This window comes from Labeo rohita, chromosome 7, assembly GCF_022985175.1.
Source record: "Labeo rohita strain BAU-BD-2019 chromosome 7, IGBB_LRoh.1.0, whole genome shotgun sequence".
Classification (NCBI taxonomy): domain Eukaryota; kingdom Metazoa; phylum Chordata; class Actinopteri; order Cypriniformes; family Cyprinidae; genus Labeo; species Labeo rohita.
The window spans coordinates 17,439,001-17,462,687 of NC_066875.1; the positions used below are offsets into that span (position 1 = coordinate 17,439,001).

Consider the following 23,687-nt stretch of genomic DNA (forward strand, 5'->3'; position numbering starts at 1 on the left):
GGAACACAATTTAAGATATTTTGGATGAAAACCAGAGTAAGTGATTAATGACAAAATTTTCATTTTGGAGTGGAGTAACCCTTTAATAAATAGCATATTGATTACATTGTTAATATAAAAATATAAAATATAAATGTTTTTCTTTTTCTTTTTTTTTTGATAGCATAAGTAATGTTTATTTAACCAAGAAAATGTGACTAGGACATGAATTTACAACTTTCCCTTTTGACTTTCCCTTCTCATATACACTACCGTTCAAACGTTTAGGGTCAGTACATTTTTATTGTTTCTTTTTTTTTTTTTAAAGAAATTAAAACTTTTATTCACCAAGGATGTATTAAGTTAATAATTAAAAGTTTATTAAAAGTTAATAATACATAATTTACATTGTTATAAAATATTTATATTTTGAATAAACACTGTACTTTTTAAACTTGTTATTCATGAAAGAATCCTGAAAAAAAGAATCACAGGTTCCAAAAAATATTTGGCAGCACAACTGTTGATATTATCCAACATTGATCATTCTAATAATAAATCCGCATATTAGAATGATTTCTGAAGGATCCTGTGACACTAAAGACTGGAGTAACAGCTGATAAAAATTCAGCTTTTCATCACAGGAATAAATTCTATTTTAAAGTATGTTAAAATAAAAAACATTATATTGTAAAAACATTTTGCAATATTACTGTTTTTTTTCTATATTTTTAATCAAATAAATGCAGCCTTGATGAGCATAAGAGACTTCTTTAAAGACTATTACAAGTCTTACTGACCCCAAACTTTTGAACGGTAGTGTATATATTATATTCTGCAGCTCCAGAGTGAAGAAATAACTTGCATCACCTGAAATAAACAGTAAATAAACATTTCACAGTGCTTTAACAGTATGACTCACTGAGTGATGCTATTGTTTGCCTGAAGCAGTGAAAAGCTTTTTTCTGCGGTATAAGAAGCGGAGTTGGGTTAACCAGCAAAAGAGAATAGGGCCACGGCCTCACTGCACCATTGGGAGGTGTGTGTGGTCAGGGAAAAGCTCCTAATGTGGGCCTGCAGCATCCAAGATGAGTCTACGTGTGCCAGGACAAGCAGCCAACACGAAGATTCAGACTCAAAGGACGAGCGGAATGAAAGGCATGTAGTGAGGCAAAAAACACAGGTTACGGACTCATTTCTTCACAAAGACGAAAACATTTTAAAGAATGAACGGTGTTAAGACAATGACACGTGTCCAAACCGGTCCAAATCCCCTAGAGCATGGAGGAAACTTTTCCATAGTCTTCCAGCAGTGGTATGGGTGGTCAGCTTTCTCCTCCTAACCCTGAAACCCTCCCAAAATAAACAAATCTGATCTCTGAATAGTATTTAATGAAAAGGGTTTAAGGGAAAATGCGATTCGGTGCCCTTCGTGCCCTCTGCCTCAAGCCTCTTAGAGAAAGTAAACAAAACAAACAGTGAAGAAACCTGATTGACTTGTTATAAAGAAGAAACAGCCGTAATTCACTGCAGAACATACGACAGATCTAAAGGGGTTATTTCCCACTGTGTAAACTTCAACAACAATTCAATAGCAGAAACAGCCTTATATTTGAGAAAATGAAACAATGGAGTGCAGGCACAGAGGGAAGAAAGAGGGTGTGAGGCAAATACGGAGAGAACGCTATTGCTCTGGAATGGTCGCCTAGCTGAGATAACTATCAGAGCTGTGAGAACGGAGCAATGGGTTGTTTTGTGCTGGAAAAGAGAGAGCTGTATTGGAAAAGGTTCCTTCTTTGTTGTCCACATAACTGGATTAATACGAACATGGAAAGTGGAAAACATCTGCTGAGCATTACGAGCCGTCGGGGGACGCCCATGCACCTCTTGCGCCTTGGAGCCTCACAAACACACGTGCAAAAAGACACACGTACGCACGTTCACATTTACACAATCCACACGGTGCTCATTTCCTGCTTGGAAAGTGGGGCCAGGCTGTCAGCACCATTCTTGAGTCTCGTTCTATACTTTCACTCCCATCCCCCCAGATTTCAGAAACTCAAGTGGAAGTTATAGAGGCGTTTCCACATCGCCACTATAATACAGTAAAACATTAGCATGCCATCTGCACACTTATTCAACCAGATACTTGATCAGTCCAGACTCACTGAGGAATGTAAAACCAATGCAAACATGGAGAAGATGACATCATTGTGAACAGAGGGAAAGGGAAGAGTGGCGGACCCTGAAATGCTTTAAAGTGCAAGATGATGTAATTACAAGCATGAGCGTTGAGCATCATTTCACAAGTTGGCTCATGACGGCCGCTGATGTAATTAGACAACACGGAGACAATATGCATGTAATGCGGTTACTAAAACTTTTTCACACCAGGTGATTTCACATCAGGCTGCCATCCTAATGACTTTCTGAAAGTCATTCTGTCTGTTTCCATGGAGATGATTGGCCGAGAGCGAACGAACAAAATTCCGTTGATTCAGATTCTCTGTAGACGTGGTTTCAGACCCTTCCTGTTAGGATGTTTTTCTTATCTAAATATTAATCATGATAGCAGAATCCACAAATCTGCTGGAAGGCCCACACTGGGCACATACTATTGAGACTTGTCAGCAGGCCTGGGGATTTAGCTATCCCAGCATGCCCGTTAATGTCGAAGCATGGCACTAAGGCGGCAGAACACTCTCAGCAGTTTCCTCTAAAAATAAACAACAACGACAACAACAAACGCTGGGGTTAGCGCTGAGTTGCATCTGCCAAATATGAGCTAATGGCATTAGTCAGGAGGGCAAAAAAAGGCAAATGTAACTTATATGTTACCTCAGCACAACTTGAGGAATTCAAGAAGTTGAACAACCGCAGTTTCTGGACCACACATTTAATCGAATGCCAAACCATCCCTAGTTACTTCCCTAATTTTAAATACTACCAGAAACATTTCGAGATTGAAAACACTGTTATTCCCTGTAAAATCCATTCAAAGCATTACCACAGATCTGGCCAGACTTCAGTGTTTATAAAGACTTAAACTGAGTAAAGAAATGGTCCCAGACTACATAACCCACTTTTCCTGCAAAACTCAGTGAAGCCAAAATATATCAGTGACTTAGAGGTTGTTTGTTTACCTAAATATCATAGAAATGTATAGTAATGTTTATTCATATATGTGACCACAAAACCAGTCTTAAGTAGCACGGGTATATTTGTAGCATAGCCAAAATTATCGATTTTTATCATAAGGATATTAAGTCAAGATCATGTTTCATTAAGATATTTTGTAAATTTCCTACCGTAAATATATCAAAACTTAATTTTTGATTAGTAATATGCATAAGAACTTCATCTGGACAACTTTAAAGGTGATTTTCTCAATATTTTGATTTTTTTTAACCCTCATATTATAGATTTTCCAATAGTTGTAACCATACATCAATGGAAAGCTTATTTGTTCAGCTTTCAGATGATTTATAAATCCCAGTTTCAAAAAAATTGACCCTTATGACTGGTTTTGTCACTTATGTGCTGTATTAACATACGCCACTGTTCAAAAGTTTTGATGTCAGGCTTTTGCTCCATTTATTTGATTAAACATACAGTGAAGTCAGTAATATTGTAAAAATTTCCATACTTGTTTTCGAATTTTTGAAATATATTGTGGTGAAGCTGAAATTTCAGCATCCATTACTTCAGTCTTCAGTGTCACATGATCCTTCAGTAATCATTATAATATGCTGATTTGCTGTTCAAGAAACATTTTATATTATCATCAGTGTTGAAAACATAATATTTTTGTGGGAATCATGATATTTTTTTAGGATTCTTTGACTTTAGAACAGTAGTGTACATCTGTTTACTCTCTACTGCGGTCTGTGGGTAGACATACAAGCAATAAAAAGGTAGTAGTGAGGCAATTGTGGTTACATGATCAAGAATCCAAATTACAGTAGATAAAAAGACTCACAATAGGTAATAACCTATAACTTCAAATAAAACCTGACTATAAAAACATCCAATCGATGCATAAAAAGGGTTTCTGTAGAAACCACCAATTACAGAACCATCTGTTTTGAGTTAATAATGAAACAATAAAGCACTAACCAATCGTGAAAGATCTCTTTTAATCTCATCCAGCAACACAAACTGAAAGAATAAAAGAGCATCTCAGCTCCTCAACATTCTGGACCCGTTGCCTGGACCAGAATCAGAAGACGCTGAGAAACCCGTTTCATGAAATATGGATCAAATGAAATGCAAGAATCTCACCCAGAAAGCCAAAATCGTCTCTTAGTACCTAAAAAGAAAACACAAACATCCAAACTGATTAAGTCGCTTTTCTCAGGCCTTCTCTTAAGGCTTAAACCACAGAAACCACAAACAAACAAATATACTCACTTGTGAATGGATTAAACACACCACAGACGAAAACCAGTATGAAACCTTCAGTCTTTTACTGAGCGCACACGTGAAAAACGAAAAATTCGGTTTGGCTGCAATGAGGTAAAAGTCGCTCCCATCTGATAGTGTCATATGATGATTGGAGCTGAAGGTCTCTATGCCCCATGCCCAGAGGGTACAGCTCAATGCTCTGCTTTATTCTGCTGCTTTCTGTCTGTTTTAGTCCACAAAGCAAGTATGAAAAGAATTGCAGATGTTGAGTCCGTAAGCAGAAATGTGAGGCCTGGCTAGTTGATAAACAGTAGACTGATACTGCAGTCATAAGACCAACATGCTAGTCCTCATTTGCTAGTTAACATCTGTAGAAGATAGAGAAAATTCCATTCCACATTTGATAACACATGCAATTAAAGGTGTTAACATTTACTGGCCTTACTGTATAATGCATCACTGACTCCTTTCTCAGTAAAAGAATGTAAAACTCCCCAGAATTGCGTAAATGGCTATATCAACAAATGAAAAATTTATTTTGTTTATAATAATATAATTAACCACCCAGGGAGAAAAAACATTTGTATTTAATTCTTTATTTTTCTGTAATAATAATAAAATTATTCTTTATAAAGAATGTTATTATGATTAAATCTAATAAATAAACACTACCAGTCAAAAGTTTTTTAATGTTAATATTTTAAAATGTAACTTATTCCTGTGATCAAAGCTAAATTTTCAGTACCATTACTCCAGTGTCACATGATCCTTCAGAAATCATTCTAATTTGCTGTTCTAGAAACCATTTTTATTATTATCAATATTTAAAACAGTTGATTAAATCTTTTTTGGAGGAATAGAAAGATCCAAAGTTCAGCATTTATCTGAAATAAAAAGCTTTTGTAACATTATACACTATACCATTCAAAAGCTTTGATTTTTTTTTTTTTTTTTGAAAAAGAAATTACAGAAACGAATATTTTTATATAACAAGAATACATTAAATTGACTGAAAGTGATGATAAAGACATTTATAATGTTACAAACGATTCTATTTCAGATCAGTTCTGTTCTTCTGAACATTTTATTCATCAAAGAAACTGGAAAAAATTCTACTCACCTGTTGTCAACATAATAATAATAATAGATGTTTTTTGAGCAGCAAATCAGAATATTAGAATGATTTCTGAAGGATCATGTGACTGGAGAAATTATGCTAAAAATTCAGTTTTGAAATCACAGAAATAAATTAGATTTTAAAATATATTCAAATAAAAAAAATAGTTATTATAAATAGTACAAATATTTCAGAACTTTACTGTTTTTGCTGTACTTTGGATCAAATAAATCCAGGCTTGGTGAGCAAAAGAGACTTTTTTAAATAACATCAAAAACTTTTGACTGGTAGTGCATAATATTAAATCATCATACTTTATAATATATCATTTTTAATATAATTTTATAATTCTAATATAATTTTACATAAAAAGATGTAATTACCTTTTTATGTAATTCCTTAAACTTTTTCTTTACAGCCAAAGAGTTTGCAAAAGAGTAAACTCTGTGGTTGTACACACATTGACCAGTGTGTGTGATGAAAGAGAGCGCATGAATGAGTGACCTGCGAATACCTGAGACTGCAGCACATCAGTACACAGCACTATAAACTACCAAACACAAACATACTGAACATTACAAATCATGCACAGACTAAAAAGAACACACACCTCCATCTAACAGTGTTAAAGAGCAGCAAATAGATGAGCACAGTAAACCTCCGTTACCTTTGAAGAAGGGCATGGTGAACGCTGCCTCCGTTCCCCTCGTTTCCCCCTGCCTGCCCTGTCCCGGAGACCTCCGCCTCCTCCAACGCATCACTGTACCGTCCGATAACACACACACTCTGCCTGGCAATCCTCTGTAAACTTGTCTGTGCTAAACAAATGACAAGTCAGGATTGTTCGTTGTCCCTTGTGGACGGCGTCATACTCTGAGTACAGACGCACACACACACACACACACACCTAACACAGGAGTTCACAGAGAGTCAGGAGGAGAGGATGCAGCTGCTTTTCCTCTCACACTTTCTCCCTCTCGCTCTCTCTCATCAGTTCGGCGTCTTTCCATCCTCACTGCAGCAAATTCTGCAGCGTCAGCCTCAAATCACAGCTCACACACACACACGCTCACACAAACAAGGCAACATGGTTGAAAATTAGCAAGCAGCACATTCACACCGTATCACCGGTATGAAACACCTGCTGTTCTCACATCACGTGCTGATGGATCTACCGCGTCTATATTAGTGCTTCTCAACTGGGTTTGTTTCAGGAAAGATTTCATTTCGTTGATGCAATACAGTGCCAAAATTAGGTAGCTTTTCTGCTTTTTTTGTAGGGATAGAATATCATGCAGTCTGTCCATGCTGGCAATATTTCGGCTGCTACCTAATTCAGCTACTTCTACCAACTGAATTTTAATTTAATTCTGACATTAACAACAATAAAATATAGGCCTATTATCTCCCTCATTTTTAAAGACCCACCAGTTGAGGATCACTGATTTATCATCTACTGTGCTGCTAAAAAAACATGAATCATCAAGTGTGCCCAAAGTCAGACACCTGGAGAAAGTGCAATTACAGCCCACTAATTAAACGTCAGCAGAAGATCATCAGGTAAAATGCGTTGCAGGAAAACACAGTAAATAATTGGCTTTTTTGCTTCTGTGGCTCCATTGTTTTGAAGTCACTTATTTTTTGAGTGGGTTTTTGGTTAAATGGCTGAAAGTCTGTGGTTAACACAATTCTGTCATCAATTACTCAGCGACATGTCGTTCCAAACCCGAAACCTTCGATTATCTTTGCAACACAAATTAAGATATTTTTGGTGAAACCCTGCATAGACAGAAACTCAACTGACACATTCAAGACCCAGAAAGTAGGTAAGAACATCAATAAAATAGTCCATGTGACATCAGTGGTTTAACAGTAATTTTACAAAGCTACGAGAATACTTTTTGTGTGCAAAGAAAACAAAAATAATGATTCAACTATTTCTTTTCTTCCGTTTCAGTCTTCACTGCACGTTCACAAGAGTACCACAATGCAGAAATTGTTAAATAAAGTCATTATATTTGTTTCATTACTACCTTTTTGGGCCTTGAACATGGTAGTACCGTTGCTGTCTATGTAGGTCAGAAAGCTCTTGGATTTTATCAAAAATAACTTAACTTGTGATCCGAAGATGAACAACGGTCTTACGGGCTTGGAACTTCATGAAGGTGAGTAATAAACAACAGAATTTTTATATTTTTGGGTGAACTATCCCTTTAAGGTATTCTGACAATATATCTTACTAAAAAATTACATCAGTAAAACCTAACTTGTGATTTTTTAAAATGCTGACGTGTCTTACAGAGCAGGTCATATGGGTTTTCAAAAAACTATCTCTTTTGCTACGTAATGTAGCTATCCTTCAATCGACTCTGAGTCGAGTCGACTCAGAACCGCCATAACTTGTCATCATATTTTCGAATCTGCTGCTTGTTACCGATCTACGTTACTGGGTAACACAGTTGCATAATCCCCTGCTCGTGAAATACAAACAGTCTAACCTGCCCACAAACACTTCCGCTAGTTTGTGTATTTACATCATGTTGAGCAGACACTAAGTTCTGTGCTGTGAAAGCAAGTTTGTTTTATTTTCATTGCCAAAAAATGACGATGTGAAGAATCAGTGGTTAAAATTATTTTTTTCCACAATACCACAGAAATACAATTCAAACCTTTTGTTGTGTGCTCCTCATTTTAGAGAGGACTGCTTCTCTAATCTTGGAGAGTTCAACACCAGATTCGCTAAATGCTTGTCCATGAAAGATAAGCCTCCACCTTCTTAATTTGGACCTAGAAGCATCTCTGAACCACAGCCTATAAGTACGATTGATTTGCTATGTGTACGTTTTCTGTTGAGTGCTCGAAAAAAAAAAAGTTTTTGTACTAATATGTGTAATATGTGATGTATACCAGGTTTCCAGGTAAACCACAATATTACTGTCTGTCTGATAATTCACTGTGAAACCACTATTTCCTAAGAATGTGTTGATTAATGTAGACTGTTGTTGTTCTAATTACTTTGTTAAATAGTAAAGAATGTAACTTAGACATATGTTGGTTTACAAACTGTGTTGTTTTATCAATTAGTCAAGTTACCACTCAGCTAATGTATCCACCTTTATTATTTTGTTAAGTGTTTACAGTTTTAGCTGTAGGCACAAATTTTAGGTGCAGGCACGATTCACTTGCAAAAGTGTTAAAGAAAATGTTTTATGTCATTATTTTAAGAATGGATTGGAGCACTATATTATTGTTTTATGTAAAGGTGCATACTTTGTCAATGCTAGCACTCACTAACTTGTTCAAGTCTCTCTGTACCAAATCACAACAGGCTTGGCCAGCTGACCAATCAGAGTAGAGTAGGCTCATGGAAAGGAGGTGTTTATTTTGTTTATACTCACACTTTTGCAAACTATTCTACTAAAGTGAATGTAGATTTTAAATAACTTTATTTGTTGAAGGCTTGACCTTAAAATTGTTCAACTGTGCTGTAGGTAGTTTATATCCAAAGTTTAGATTGGTATTTCTAACTATTGTATTAAGGCTTCATTAAAGTTGTGTTCATCTGTGAAGATTATCCTAATGGACAAATCATGTAAGAATATTCAACTTTTGTTGTTGTTGTTTTGATAAAACAATCCAAAAGCCAATGGATGTTGAGGGAACATAACTCCTGGGTTGGGTTATAGAAATACATGTCCTTAATTATGTTAGTAAAAATACGTCATCACTGCAGCACTTTCTGCAGCACGTTTCTGCACACCACAACAAATCAAAACTGGCTCACGCCTCTAGAAGTTGAGGACAGTAACGCAGTAAGAAATATAAAACCATATATTTTACAGTGAGGAGCAGTCTGTCACCTGAACTCATTGCTACACTGGCAGTAACGTCAAATTTCGTACACTTCATGGTGTTTGGCTAAAGGAAAGAGCAAGCTCCACTCTTTCACTCTACATCCACAGCAGAATTTGACACCTTGAGTGATGTGATGGCATCCGCCTCTGTTCCCCGTGTTTGTGTTGTGGTCGGAAGCGCTCCAAAGACTGGAAATTAGTGGCCAGTAGAACCCGTTTACAAGAAACATTTTGGACCCACTAAAGGAATGTGGGTTTGGTGATTTGGCTAGAGATGTGGAAGAAAAACCACTAAACAAAGTCAGTGCGCTCACCATGAGGCGTATTTCTGATGCATTTATCAGATGGCTCGGCTACTGTCATGCTGTGATGAGTGTTTAATTAAAAGACATATTTCTTGAAACGTTCACACATATTTGTGTGTATTCACAGTATGAACAAGCAGGTGTGTGTGTGTGTGTGTGGACTGGGTGGAGTTTGAGGCCTGTAGTGCTGCACAGCACAGGGGTGCGTTCACACATACGGTCCTCATTATGGCACCAGAATTAAAACTCAGTGTGAGCCTCAGCACTGGTACTGTCTGTTCTTATACTGCACTCTAACACCTCTCTCCTCCAGAACAGACTGATGAACCGGGCTGCACGGTGTTGAGATATTAGGAATAACTCCCAAAAAGACAAAACAAAGAAGACTATAATTTTTGCATAAAATTATGGTCTTTTATCATTTAAATTGGTATGGGTCAGTGTACTTTTCATTATACACTTTTGGTTTCAAAGCAGTTCTAACACTGGTCCAAAAGTTCATGCTTGAGGGTCGAAAGCAATGCAAATCCACTTTTAAAATAAAAAGTGAGAAACAATGCTTAACACAGGCTTAAGTGAACAATGAAAGTCTAATTAACTAGCACAATGTACAGCATTAAACTCGATAATCTATGTATTTTGAACAATTCAACCACATACTCACAAGCAGTTTTCATGAATCACCGAAGAAGTGTATGTAGCTCAAAAATACATTTTGTTGTGACCTTCGCAACGTTTTAAGGGATAGCTCATCCAAAACTGAAAATTCTGTCATTAATTAATCACCCTCATTTTCCAAACCAGTAACACCTTCGTTCATCTTCAAACCACAAATTAAGATATTTTTGATGACATCCGAGAGCTTTCCGATCCTGACTATCAAGACATTGTTAAAATAGACCATATGACATCAGTATTTCAGCTGTAATTTTATGAAACTAGGAGAATATTTTTTGTGTGCAAAGAAAACAAAAATAATGACTTTATTCAACAATTTCTTCTCGTCCCTGTCAGTCTTCGATACACGCTCATGACAGTGCCACGTCACATGCGTGTGGTGCTGCTGACGCAGGTGCCGGCGTTCTGACATAGAACCTGGATGCACTGTGTCTTGTTTACAAGCAAGGAATGTACACGCAGGCACTGTGGTACTCTCGTGAATGTGCGTCAAAGACGGAAGACAAAGTGAAAAAATTGTTGAATAAAGTCATTACTTATGTTTTCACTGTGCACAAAAAGTATTCTTGCAACTTCATAAAATTTCACTGTGCACAAAATGTATTCTTGCAGCTTCATAAAATGTCAAAATTTTTTTGAAAATAGGCTCAACTTTGCTGCTGTACCATGGGTGCAGCAGGCGCAATAATATTATGCAGCGCCTGAAAGTGACCGGCACTAAGTTTGTGTAGATGTAGAGTTGCTGCCGGCAGAGTTGACGGCTGCGTAATATCATTGCGCCTGCTGCACCCATGGTACGGCAGCAAAGTTCCTTGATTATTACACCAAAATGAGAGTACAGTTCCTAGCCATATCGACCTAGAAAATCGCAACTTTTCATTTTTCATCCATCTTTGTACACAATGTAACTACAGAAGAGTCAAGTTTTAATCGAATATCAAAAATTCGGATTCAATAATCTATGCTAAGCTATGCTAAAAGTGTTAGCGCCAGACCCGGAGATCGGCTGAATGGATTCGAAAACGGTAAAACTCAACTGTTTAACTCTAGGGGAGCTGGAAAATGAGCCTATTTTCAAAAAAAGTGGAGTGTTCCTTTAATGTTGAACCACTGATGTCACATGGACTATTTTAACAATTTTGTGAGCTTTTTATGTCTTTTTAATTTAGATAGGACAGTAAAGCACTGGGAGGTGAGAGGGGAGCAGGATCGGCAAAAGACCTCAAGACGGGAATCGAACTTGGGTCGCCGTAAGCTCAGTTGCGCTTTATGTCGACGCGTTAACCACGAGGCTATTGGCACGGACTATTTTAACTATTTAACTATTTTTACTACCTTTCTGGGCCTTGAATGTGTCAGTTGCATTGCTGTCTACGCAAGGTTATCAAAAATATCTTAATTTGTGTTCAGAAGATGAACAAAGATCTTACAGGTTTGGAAAGAGTCATTTACGACAGAATTTTCATTTTGGGGCGAATTATCTCTTTAAGACTGCAGTTTCCCTTCACTTCCTATTTGTCAACTGGACAAACTTGTTTGAGATTAAATCCTGTTCACTGGAATGCACATGTTTTTTAAACATGTTATTTAGAGTTTATTTATACCCACCTACTGCTGACATTGTAAATAGTTTCATTTAAAATGTCTGTTTTGGTGATTAGTGTTCCCATTAGTGAAGCAGTCATATTTATTTCAAATCCAAATGACTAGATCAGAAAGTCTGTGTAATATTACCTTGAGACTGGCTAGTTCACAATTTTTTAACTGGTCGGACTATTTAGTTTTAAAGAAGTGTTTGCAAAAGCATGTATTACAAGTTCTAGAATCAGATTTTGAGATCGATTGTTAAAGGGATAGTTTGCTCAAAAATGAAAATTCCATCATTAATTACTCTCCCTCATGGCGTTTCAAATCAGTAAGACCTTCGTTCGTCTTCAGAACACAAATTAAGATATTTTGAATGAAATGTGAGAGCTTTCTGACCCTGCATAGACAGCAATGCAACTGACACATTCAAAAAGGGTTGCCAGGTTTTCACGACAAAACCCGCCCACCTGCTACTCAAAACTAGCCCAAATGCATTTTTTGGCTGGGTTCCTCTGGTAAAAATTTGCATTCCAGGGGCTAAATATCAAATTATTGGTGGTGCTTCAACATGCGGACATGAAAATCAACCCGCGGCAACAGTATTAAAATAGCCCAATTCCGTGAGAAAATTGTGGACTTGGGAATACTGCATTGAAGGCCCAGAAAGGAAGTAAGGACATTGTTAAAATAGGCCATGTGACATCAGTGGTTCAACTGTAATTTTATGAAGCTATGAGAATACTTTTTGTGCGCTAAGAAAACAAAAACAACGACTTTATTCAACAGTTTCCTCCTTTCTTTGTCACATGAGAGTACCAAGACATACAAAAAGTATTCTTGTAGCGTCATAACATTACATATAAATCACTGATGTCACATGGACTATTTTAACCATGTTCTTCTCACTACTTCTCTGGACTTTGAATGTGGTGGTTTTGTTGCTGTCTAGGCAGGGTCAGAAATCTCTTGGATTTCATCAAAAATATCTTAATTTGTTTTCTGAAGATGAACGAAGGTCTTACGGGGTTGGAGCGGCATGAGGTTGAGTAATTAATGACAGAATTTTAATTTTGGGGTGAATTACTTGATTAATGGTCATAACATACATATCATAATGTGATTTTGGAGGAATTGTAATCAGGCACTAAAGACGGCACCCATTAAAAGTTCTTAAAGTGTCAATAAAATCGCTTGGGGTTCAAACAGAGAGCCAATTTCGGAGGAGGGCCAGATTCTTTACAACACCACACATTACTAGTTTGCTTACTAACTTACATAACAACACCTTTCATCTACTAATAGCCTTGTTTCTGACCTAACCGCAGGCTTACTCATTACCACAACGACAAACCCACTTACCACTGTAAGCTACCGTAAAACAATGAATATACTCAAATTCTCTTAGCATTTTTTTTTTTACTTTTTACTGTACAGGAGGCAATCTGGGTAAAACAAAGGTTGAATAAAAACAGATCCTACAACTTTTCTCTTAATTTTGTGTTTTCTGCGCTTCCATGTTTCCCTCTGCTATAAGCCACTTCACTTGCTCCCCAACATCTGGAAATCATTTCTCACCTATTACAACACTGCCAGACTCAGGCCATTTGTTGATCTTGACAAGGAGCCATTCTCCAACTAAATATCGATTCTTTCATTGCTAAGTAATTGTGTGCTGATAAAACACTACAGTATCAGGTGTAGATGCAGACAAAGTAGAGTTGGTGCATTAAAAGGCACCGTAACATTTCGGCCCCTGCTCTGTTTATTCATTCTCATTATCTTACAGTTGTGAGTGGTGGGTCAGCTGAAGTCCATACAATATAAACAGAGGGATTTTGTTTTCTTTGGCTGCCTGGCACTCAGATCATGAACTGAGACTGAGACTTAAAGTGCACAACATGTAAAGCAGCATTGCTTGGAAAGACCCTGCCATATTCCAGCAATCAGGTCCCAGTATGAAACAGTAATGGCAGCAGCTACATGGATCTATCACAAGTCACATGACCCAGAATTATTCCCCCGTTTGAGGTAACATGAGGTCACCTCAGTCAAAGCGAATGCTTAGCACTCATAAAAGAAGACCTGTTGTCTGGTTGCCATGGTAACAAGCAGATAATAGTTTCAGTCTGTTTGTGGATGTGTTTTGAGATGATATATGGATATTTCTGGTGCATCTCCAGCTACCTTCACATAAACAGCTGCTTTTGCACAGCTGGTCACAATAGTTAGGTTTAATCATGCTAAGAGACGAGGAGGGAGATGATGAAACACATTACAGTATGATGCAACGGTACACAGCTGCTAAACTTCACACAAACACTTTTCAAATGTCAGTGGCTGGTCTCAGTCTGTGGGATGTGTTTATGTGTGTGTGTTTGTGTGTGTGTGTGTTTGTCAGTGCCCAGAGGAAATGTAGTTCCTCTCTCTCTCTCTGTCTCTTTCGATAGGAATCTTAAAGGGGAAGACAGAGTAAACACATAACGGGATTCACATAGTGTGTGAACGCGCCTGACATTTCTCAGCGTCTTTTCAAAACATATTAATGTCAAGAATGAAAAAAAAGGTTAAATATGGAGAATGTTGAATGTAAAATGTGTACCCTTGTGAAAAAGAAGTAAACTTTAACATACCTTCATAAAGAGTACTTGAAATAATAAATTTTAAAGAATAACTGAATGTAATGTTATCAGACACTTAATTGCATGTTACTAACAATAAACCGAAATAAAAGTAAAATTAATATTATTTTAAATGCAATTAAAATACTTTTTTTTTTACTTAAGTAGGACTTAAAGGGATAGTTCACCCGTTGTGGTACTTAAGTTTCTTGAACGCGCATCAAAGTCTGACACAGAAGAGAAGAAATTGATGAATAAAGTCATTATTTTTGTTTTCTTTGCAAGAAAAAAACAAGCATTCTCGTGGCTTCATTACGGTTAAACCACTGATGTCACATGGACTATTTTAACAATGTCCTTACTACCTTTCTGGGCCTTGAACATGGTAGCTGCATTACTGTCTAAAGCTTTTGGATTTCATAATTTTTTTTTCATTAAGTTGTGTTCTGAAGATGAACAAAGGTCTTACAGGTTTGGAACAACATGAGGGTGAGTAATAATGACATAATTTTCATTTTTGGCTGAACTATAGCTTTAAATACTGTCAGGGTTGGTCATGGAGAGCATTTATTAAAAAAAAACAACTCAGGAAACACAAGAAAAAGCACTGGGGTGCAAAAATCATCCATATAAAGACAAATTGGACAACCAAACATTCTACACAACACTAAATGAGAAACTAAACAAGACTCAAACCAGTAAGTAATGAAACAAATAGGGACATACTTAAGGACCTATAGGAAACAAAAGGAAACAGGAACTAAACAGTGATAGCACTGAATGCAATAACAAACTGTAAGTCTCCTAGCAGATGAATACAAAGCTAGATGTAACAAGTTTATTTTTAATTTCATAATTACTTCTATTGTATTTAAAATACATAGTTAACATGCTCTGTCGAATGCACTGACAAGCATTTATGGTAAAGTAAAATCTAATGTAAGTTCTATTGAAACTTGTATGTCAGGTATTTCAATAAATTTGTAATTACTTTGTAATTGTGAATGTAATAAAACGATGCAGTTGCAATTTAGTTCATTTAAAATATATTTACTTTAAATGTAATATACACTCTAACAAATGCTGGATTACAAAGAACCTAGTGCTTAGTGCTGAGTGAGACATGAACAAACCCAGTGACTGGGTTGTTTTGACCAAGCGGTTGGGTTAAATGTTTAACCCAGCCTTCTGGGTAGTTTTATTTAACTCAACTATTATTCAAACATTTAACCAAACCGTCAAAGGGTCAAAACAACCCAATCGCTGGGTTCATCCATATTTCACTCAGCGCTGGGTTGTTTTTAACTCCGCATTTTTACTGTATGAATAACACACCACAGTTAAAATTAAAATTAAAAGTGCTTTACATGTGCTTTTTTTGCTTTATTATGTCAACACATCAAAATTAGTGTACTTCTTCAAAGCACAACAAAAGATTATTAAACATAATGATTTAAAATGTACGGTAAAGTAATACTTTAAATTTGACAATAATACAAATTGTGTTAACGTGTGTTAAGAAACATAGTCATGAAAGTGTAATCTTAAGTACACTCAAGGGCCTTTTATTTTATTTTAATATTTCTTTTAATTTATTATCTTTTTAAAGGAGAAGTCCACTTCCAAAACAAAGATTTACATATAATGTACTCACCCCCTTGTCATCCAAGAGGTTCCGTTTTTCTTTCTTCAGTAGTTAAGAAATTATGTTTTTTGAGGAAAACATTTCTGCATTTTTTCTCCATATAATGAACTGATATGGTGCCCCGAGTTTGAACTTCCAAAATGCAGTTTCAATGCAGCTTCAAACGATCCCAAATGCGGTTGTAAATGATCCCATCCGAGGAAGAAGGGTCTTATCTAGCGAAACGATCGGTTATTTTTATTTAAAAAAATACAATTTAAATACTTTTTAATCTCAAACGCTCGTCTTGCCTTTTTCTCCCTGAACTCTGTGTATTATGACTCAAGACAGTTAGGGTGTCGAAAAAACACTACAATCGTATTTTCTCCCTCAACTTCAAAAATCATTTAAAAATCATCCTACATCACTGCAGAAGTACCGACCCAGTCTTTGCAATGTGAACATGCAAAGAAGATCAAACACCCTCAACAAAAAAGGTAAAATGATGATGATTTTGAAGTTGAGTCTTCGACATAACCTAACTGTCATGGACAGGAACAAAAACAGTCCAGGCAGAGTAAGACAAGATGAGCATTTGGCATTAAAAAGTATATAAATTGTATTATTTTTATTAAAATAACCGATTGTTGCGCTAGATAAGACCCTTCTTTCTTGGCTGGGATTGTTTACAACCCCATTTGGGATTGTTTGAAGCTGCATTTAAACTGCATTTTGGAAGTTCAAAATTGGGGCACCATATCAGTCCATTATATGGAGACAAATGCTGAAATGTTTTCCTCAAAAAACATAATTTCTTTACGACTGAAAAAAGAAAGACATGAACATCTGGGATGACAAGGGCATGAGTAAATTATTTGTAAATTGTTATTCTGGAAGTGGACTTCTCCAAGATTTGAATTACACTTTAAGTGTGCAATTACATACACTTCTTTTTCACAAGTGTATGCATTTTGTAAAATGAACAGTCACATTTAAAATCCAGTTAAAGGAATAGATCACCCAAAAAAAGAAAATTTGCTGAATACTTTCATACCTTCAGGCCATACAAGATGTAGATGAATTCGTTTTTTCATATCTGGAAAAAAAATGATTTAAAAAATTATGATTTATATTTTTATGCTTTTGTTTGAAATGATTAAATCAGCATACTCACTCTGTCAGCACTCATTCACTGAAGAACCACAGGTGAGCGATGTGATGTAATGCTAGATGTTCAGATGAAGAAACACATTCATCTACATCTTGGACAGCCTGAGGGGTGAGTACATTTCCAGCTAAATTTCATTTTTGGGTGAACTATTCCTTTAAGCAAAACTGTATCTGTTTTAGTGATGTTTCAGTGTGTCTAGGGGCCAAAAGCATGTCGACCTCTGCTACATTACAGCACTATTGTGTCATAGTAAGAGCTGGATGGACTGTAGTGTATTACACACACACACACACACACACACTCTTTGGTCTACTCTCTCAGCCAAACACTTTCTTGCCAAGAGTTGCACAACTGCCTAGAGATGGGACGCCAGGACAGGAAAGGCGAGCAGTGACTTACATATGTTCAACATAAAAACACACAAAATGTCTGCACAGCACAACTCTGGCTTGAGAGAGCGTGCTGGAGCTGAGTTTGTCTCCAGATATGTCTGTAGGCATCTGGCAGACAGACACACAATGTTATAGAGTTTATGCGTCAATCCTTCTTAGCTGCTAGCCCAAAAAAATAAGCACAGTAAAGGTAGAACAAAAGAGTTTCTGGAGGTGGAAGCTCTTGGACTTGTTGCGCAACTGTTGCGTTTAATTTCAGACAAATTGATTCCTTTTGTGCTTGTTGTTTTTATCTTTGGTAAAACGGTCAAAGTGAGAAGTAATCCAATCTGAGATGGGAATATCGCATTGTGTTTTGTCACAACACAGCACGAGGGGTGACACCTTCTCGTAGCTGTGGTTGGGTTTATGAAATGAAAAGATCTGCATGGGTGGTCATTATTACTATGGCAACTCAAACCAGAAAAGTTGAAGGAGCACAACAGGCCAAAATTAAGACAATTTTAAGTTTTTTTCTCCATTCAGATGAATATATACTTGCCACTCTGTCCTTGAATATTCTGGCCCACTCGCTTTCTCCTTCCATCCTCTGTTTCTCTGATCTTGTGTCTCACTCATTCCATCTATCCTCTGTTGCTCTCTCACGCTCTCTTATTAAAATTCCAGTTAATCTTGCAAACTATAAAAGACACTGAAAAAAGCAATGGCTTTACTCAGTTCACAGCATTCTTCACACTTTGCCTCTAAAAGTTAGGGATATTCTCTCCATATAAATCTTCAAACATTAATATGAAAGTCACTTTAAGATTTACATCCGTAATCTGCACCAGATCCATGACACTTTGCACATAACCATTCACAGATACATGAAACTCTCAGCAAGGGAGACAAAGTCAAAAAGCTCAGAATAAATCATGTTTATTCATTTAACAGTAAATTCTGAGAATTTCCAACTTGCTTCATGGTGGTGTTTTGGAAGAACAGTTCATGATATCATCAATTTACAGATACTGTACTTGCAAGCAGGGATATAAAGCAATGCAAAAAAAAATAATAAAACATACCAATAAGCCAAGATTATTTTCGTGGTACTTCTCATATTAAAATTTTAAATGAGTCAAATCAATCGCTTTAAATGCAACTTATTTTTAACGACAAGCGGATGGAACTTTTGCCGCTTCCACTTATTTTAGCTTTACAAACACAGTTGTGCTGCTTGATATTGCAAACTGGTATTTGTTATCATATTATTTTAATTTATTATTGGAATCATTAACACACTGGTTTGGAACACAAATGATGTCACTATTAATAATGACTGGCCACTGAATCAAAAGGCTGCAAATTTACACAAAATACACTTTTAAAAAAAAATCCGTAAAGTTTACGGTAAAAAAGCGGCAGCTGTGGTTGTCGGAATTTTACCGTAGAAAATACAGTAGCAACGTTTTATGTTTTACAGTTTTCTGTATTGTATATTACTAACGCTGTAATTTTACCAACCTATTGAAGTACTGAAATCTGTTTCATACTTTTGTAATACACTGATAACCACCAAAAGTAGGTGGTGATGAGAAAGTCACATGATGAGCCAAAGCCCATCAAAAGCAGCTTTTCTGTATTAACATATATAGAAGGTGCACAGTGTCATTCACACAAACACTAAACACCATCATGGGTAACACACATAAAACTGAAATAATGCAATAAACATTAATTTAACAACATTAGATGTGACATACAACCCTAATGTACAAAAATGCCAAGAAAAAACTACGAAGAATAAGTTATTTTAACAAAAAAAACATCACATTAAAAAAATGTAACACAGGCAATTCTAGTAATGTCAATTTCCAGTTATTCACTGTAAATTTTACGGTCTTATACCATTAACCATTTAACAGGTTTTTACTGTAGCATTTTTACATTTTTTTTACTGTTAAATTCATGGCCATTTTTTACAGTGTAGCTTACTTCTGCATTCCAAAGTTAGGTAGGCCTAGATGAAGTACAGTGTGAAAGCATACACTGCCATTCAAAAGGTTGGGGTCAGTAAGATTTTTAATGTTAATGTTTAATTTTTAATTTTTTTTACAAACGTTTCTTATGCGTATCAAGGCTGCATTTATTTGATCAAAAATCCAGAAAAAAATGTAATATTGTGAAATATTATTTCAATGTAAAATAGCTGTTTTCTATCTGAATATACTTTAAAATGTTATTTATTCCTGTGATCAAAGCTGAATTTTCAGCATCATTACTTCCAGATTTTTACTTCCAGAAATCATTCTAATGTGCTAATTTATTATCAATGTTTAAAACAGATGTGCTGATTAATGTTTTTTTTGGAACCTGTGATACTTTTTCAGGATTCTTTGATGAATAAAACATTAAAAAGAACAGCATTTATTTAAAATAGAAATCTTTTGTAACAATATACACTACCATTCAAGATTGGGGTGAGTAAATGTTTCCTTTTTTTTTAAAGTAATTAATACTTTTATTCAGCAAGGATCTGTTAAATTGATAAAAAGTGATAGCAAAGACTTATATTGTTAGAAAAGATTTCTATTTTGAATAAATGCTTTTTTTTATCAAAGGATCTTGAAAAAAGAATGACAGGTTCCAAAAAAAATACTAAGCAGTACAACTGTTTCCAACTTTAATAATAATAGTAATTGATCAGCATATTAGAATGATTTCTGAAGGATCATATGACAGTGAGGACTGGAGTAATGGATGATTAAAACTCAGCTTTGCATCACAGGAATAAATTATATTTTATAATGTATTAAAATAAAAAAACTGTAATATTATTTCACAATTTTACTGTTTTTCTGTATTTTTGATCAAGTAAATGCAGCCTTGGTGTGTATAAAAGGATTCCTTAAAAAACATTTAAAAATCTTACTAAGCCCAAACTTTTGAACAACAGGGTACAATTAAATTTTTTACTGATTTCCTTAAGACTACATCTGACAGTATTTTTAAATTATTGGTGTTTTTTTAAGGTTGAAGTGAGAGTAGAGCTGCACGATTAATCGTTAAAATATTACGATCTCGATGCAAACACCCACAATCACCCCAATCTTTTTTCTTTAATAAAGTACTGTAATATTCAAATCTGTGTTTCCAGCGCTATCTCACAACTAATTCTAACGTATTTCACAAGGTGGCTAATTCGTACGTATTTGCACGACCTCACTCATACGACGGGTGGTGGGATTAGGGTTAGGTCATTGGTATGAATTCATACAGAGTGGGGAACTCGTAAAATATGTTCGATTTAGCAAAAATCTGACAAATTCGTAAGACCTCACTCGTATTAGCCACCTCATAAAATATGTATGAATTGCCGTGAGATCAGGTTGGTGTTTCCGTTACCACTGACACAGAAAGAGCAGTTATCATGTTTAGAAGAAACAGTTTCATAAACAGTCTTTTTAACCATTTATAGATCGGATATAAACACTGATGTCCATGGTAGCGATCAAAATACAGCAAAGCACTGAGATGTAGGTTAGACTACTGCACAAGCACATTTAGATTTCACTCTTTCACTGCGTGATTTATTCTATTAAATTGAAAAAAAAAAAGTCAAGATAAGGGGGAAAATACACCCCCATATGACTTTTATATGTCTTTTATATTTATATCAATTGATATAGTTAATAATCACACAAAGAGTACAGTTTTGTCTCCAATTATCAGTACAACTGCAAATGTGATATTGTTTTTATAAAACAGTCCAACAAACAAAAAGTTCATATTAATTGACTTACAAGATACAAGTTTCTGTTTTTGCTCTATTTTATCAATGAAAATAGTTGCAAAGCCACTGCAGAACTGTTTTGCATCTCTGAGCAACACTCAACAGTGTGTCAGTACTGAATCAATCAGCAGTTTGAACAAATCGGTTGAATGAATGACTCAATGACTCACTTATGCAATGATTTGCCACCACGTACTGGCGATTTTAGGTTTTAAAAATGCCCATAAAAAGGTAAAAATCAATTTAAACTAATCGGAAAAGTTCATCTTAATTTTTAATTGTTAATTTTTTTTTTAAATTGTGATTCTCAGTTTATCCAAAATCAGGCAGCTCTAAGTGAGTGTTAGATGATGGCAAAGGTAATCAAAATGTAGAAACCGGGGAAATGAGCAATCGCAATCAAATATCCCATATCGTCCAATACTGATAACAAATAATACTTTTCACAAATAAAAAAAAAAATTGCATATATTGCTGAATTCACGATTCATTATGCAGCCTTACTATAAAAATTCAGAGATAAAAAGTGTATCTACACCACAATGTAGGAGAAAGAAGAAAAAGTTTAAGAGCTGGAGCCATAGCCTCCGGGCAACCCAAGTTTGAGTCCCAGGACTCCCGCCACATGGTCCTTTCCTGATCCCAATCTCTCCTCAGCTGTCCTATCAAATTAAGGCAAAAAAAGCGCTAAAATTGAACTAAAAGAGAGAGAGAGAAAAGATTTAAGAATCAGAACTCCTTAAATAACCCACTTGATCCTTCTGTCGTCTGCCTAAACACACACATACCTACAACTTGGTCTTGTGACTGTCACGTGAAGGCCTGAGGAATGAAGCAGTAATCACTGGAGTTGACTGACATTCAGGAAGAACTGAATCAACTGTCAGTTTTAATGCAATTGCAAAACTGACCCTGGTTCAGTCACTACAAAAACAAGCCTCCAGCCTGCTTCTTCACCTCCCGTCCCCATCAAACAATTTCCAGTGGGACCTGACCTCAGTCCCCACACCGCAGTGGAGAAGAGTTCCCAGCCAAAGAATCCGCCGCATACAGAGATCCACATCATTTATCTTCAACATGTCAAAGCATGGCGGAAGTTCAAGCTGCTAATGCTTCACGATTACGGTATTAAACAAATACAGTACCAGTGATCTTCTCCTGAACTCAGAGGATAATCTCCACGCTTTGTTTCGACTGTGGTCTGCCACTGTAAAACGATAAGGACGGAGGGAAAGAAGCACTCCAGCACTCTGCCAAACGTGCCGGGCTCAGGGTTAAGCTAAACAATACAGAGAGGCTTTCTCTGATAAGACAAAGGAAATGGATGGAGGAAATATTCTGCACATCTTCAGATGGTGAAAGTTGGCAAGGTTTGTCTAGTTTCAGTGCACAGAGCAGTGTGGGAGGTGTCGGGGGAGTAGATGCCAAATGCGTCTCAAATGCAAATGGGAAAGAATTAAAAACAACAGATTATAATGTGAAAGTTAAACATAAAGCCAAGTGCGAATGTGTTGGTAATAAACAGCCTTTGTGGTGTGGACAATGCATTTGTTTACTGTTCATTAAGTGAAAGTGTCGGTCATTATCCTAATACTTGAATAGCTGTCAAATGACTTCCACTGACACTCATTTGTTCTGTTTAAACAGGACCATCTCTTGTTTGTTCACTACGTTTGTGGCAGTGACATACAACAGCAATTTTACACCATCTTTCTCTCTCTCCAACACAGCCTAGATACACTGGCAGTAATAATAGTAAAAACTGACAACACACGTCACAAATGAATCTACAAAAAGATACTAGAGCTGATTCGGTTCTCTCACATAAATGCATCATGGTAACCATAGTTACAACATAGTTATTGTTAGTACAACAAACCTGGTAATGAGCATAAAAAATTAAATTAAACAAAATGCCAAACAAAACAATAAATAAAGGCAAATAAAAGAGTTTAACTATTTTTTCAACTATTGTGGTCAAATTGAACATGCAGTTCTTTTATTTTTTTAAGTTTATGAATTGAAATTGACCCAAAGATATTTTATAGTTTATTTATAAAGTGATATATTATGACATATATTGTTCTTTATGTTGGGATACAATGGAGCAGTAATTTTCTCCTAAAAAAAAAGAAAGAAAAAAAAGCCTACAGCACTTTTCTAAGCACCTGCAGTACTGCAACAAT

The 23,687-nt window shown here is 35.9% G+C and overlaps 1 protein-coding gene across 5 annotated transcripts in view; it reads right to left on the bottom strand.

The window, feature by feature from the left end:
• The window catches only part of nhsl2 (NHS-like 2), a 102,686-nt gene that overhangs the window by 77,201 nt on the left and 1,798 nt on the right, over positions 1-23,687 (bottom strand). Inside the window, exons 1-2 of one of the 5 annotated variants that reach the window (XM_051114292.1) lie at positions 4,390-4,736; positions 4,261-4,288 (exon numbers count right to left, since the gene is read on the bottom strand). The exons of 3 other annotated variants lie outside the window; for them this stretch is intronic. In XM_051114292.1, coding sequence (XP_050970249.1) covers positions 4,261-4,288; positions 4,390-4,524 — 163 coding nt within the window. In that variant the 5' untranslated portion in view covers positions 4,525-4,736. Of the gene's footprint in view, positions 1-4,260; positions 4,289-4,389; positions 4,737-6,167; positions 6,623-23,687 lie in introns of those variants that run through there. One more of the 5 variants, XM_051114294.1, reaches the window with a different exon arrangement.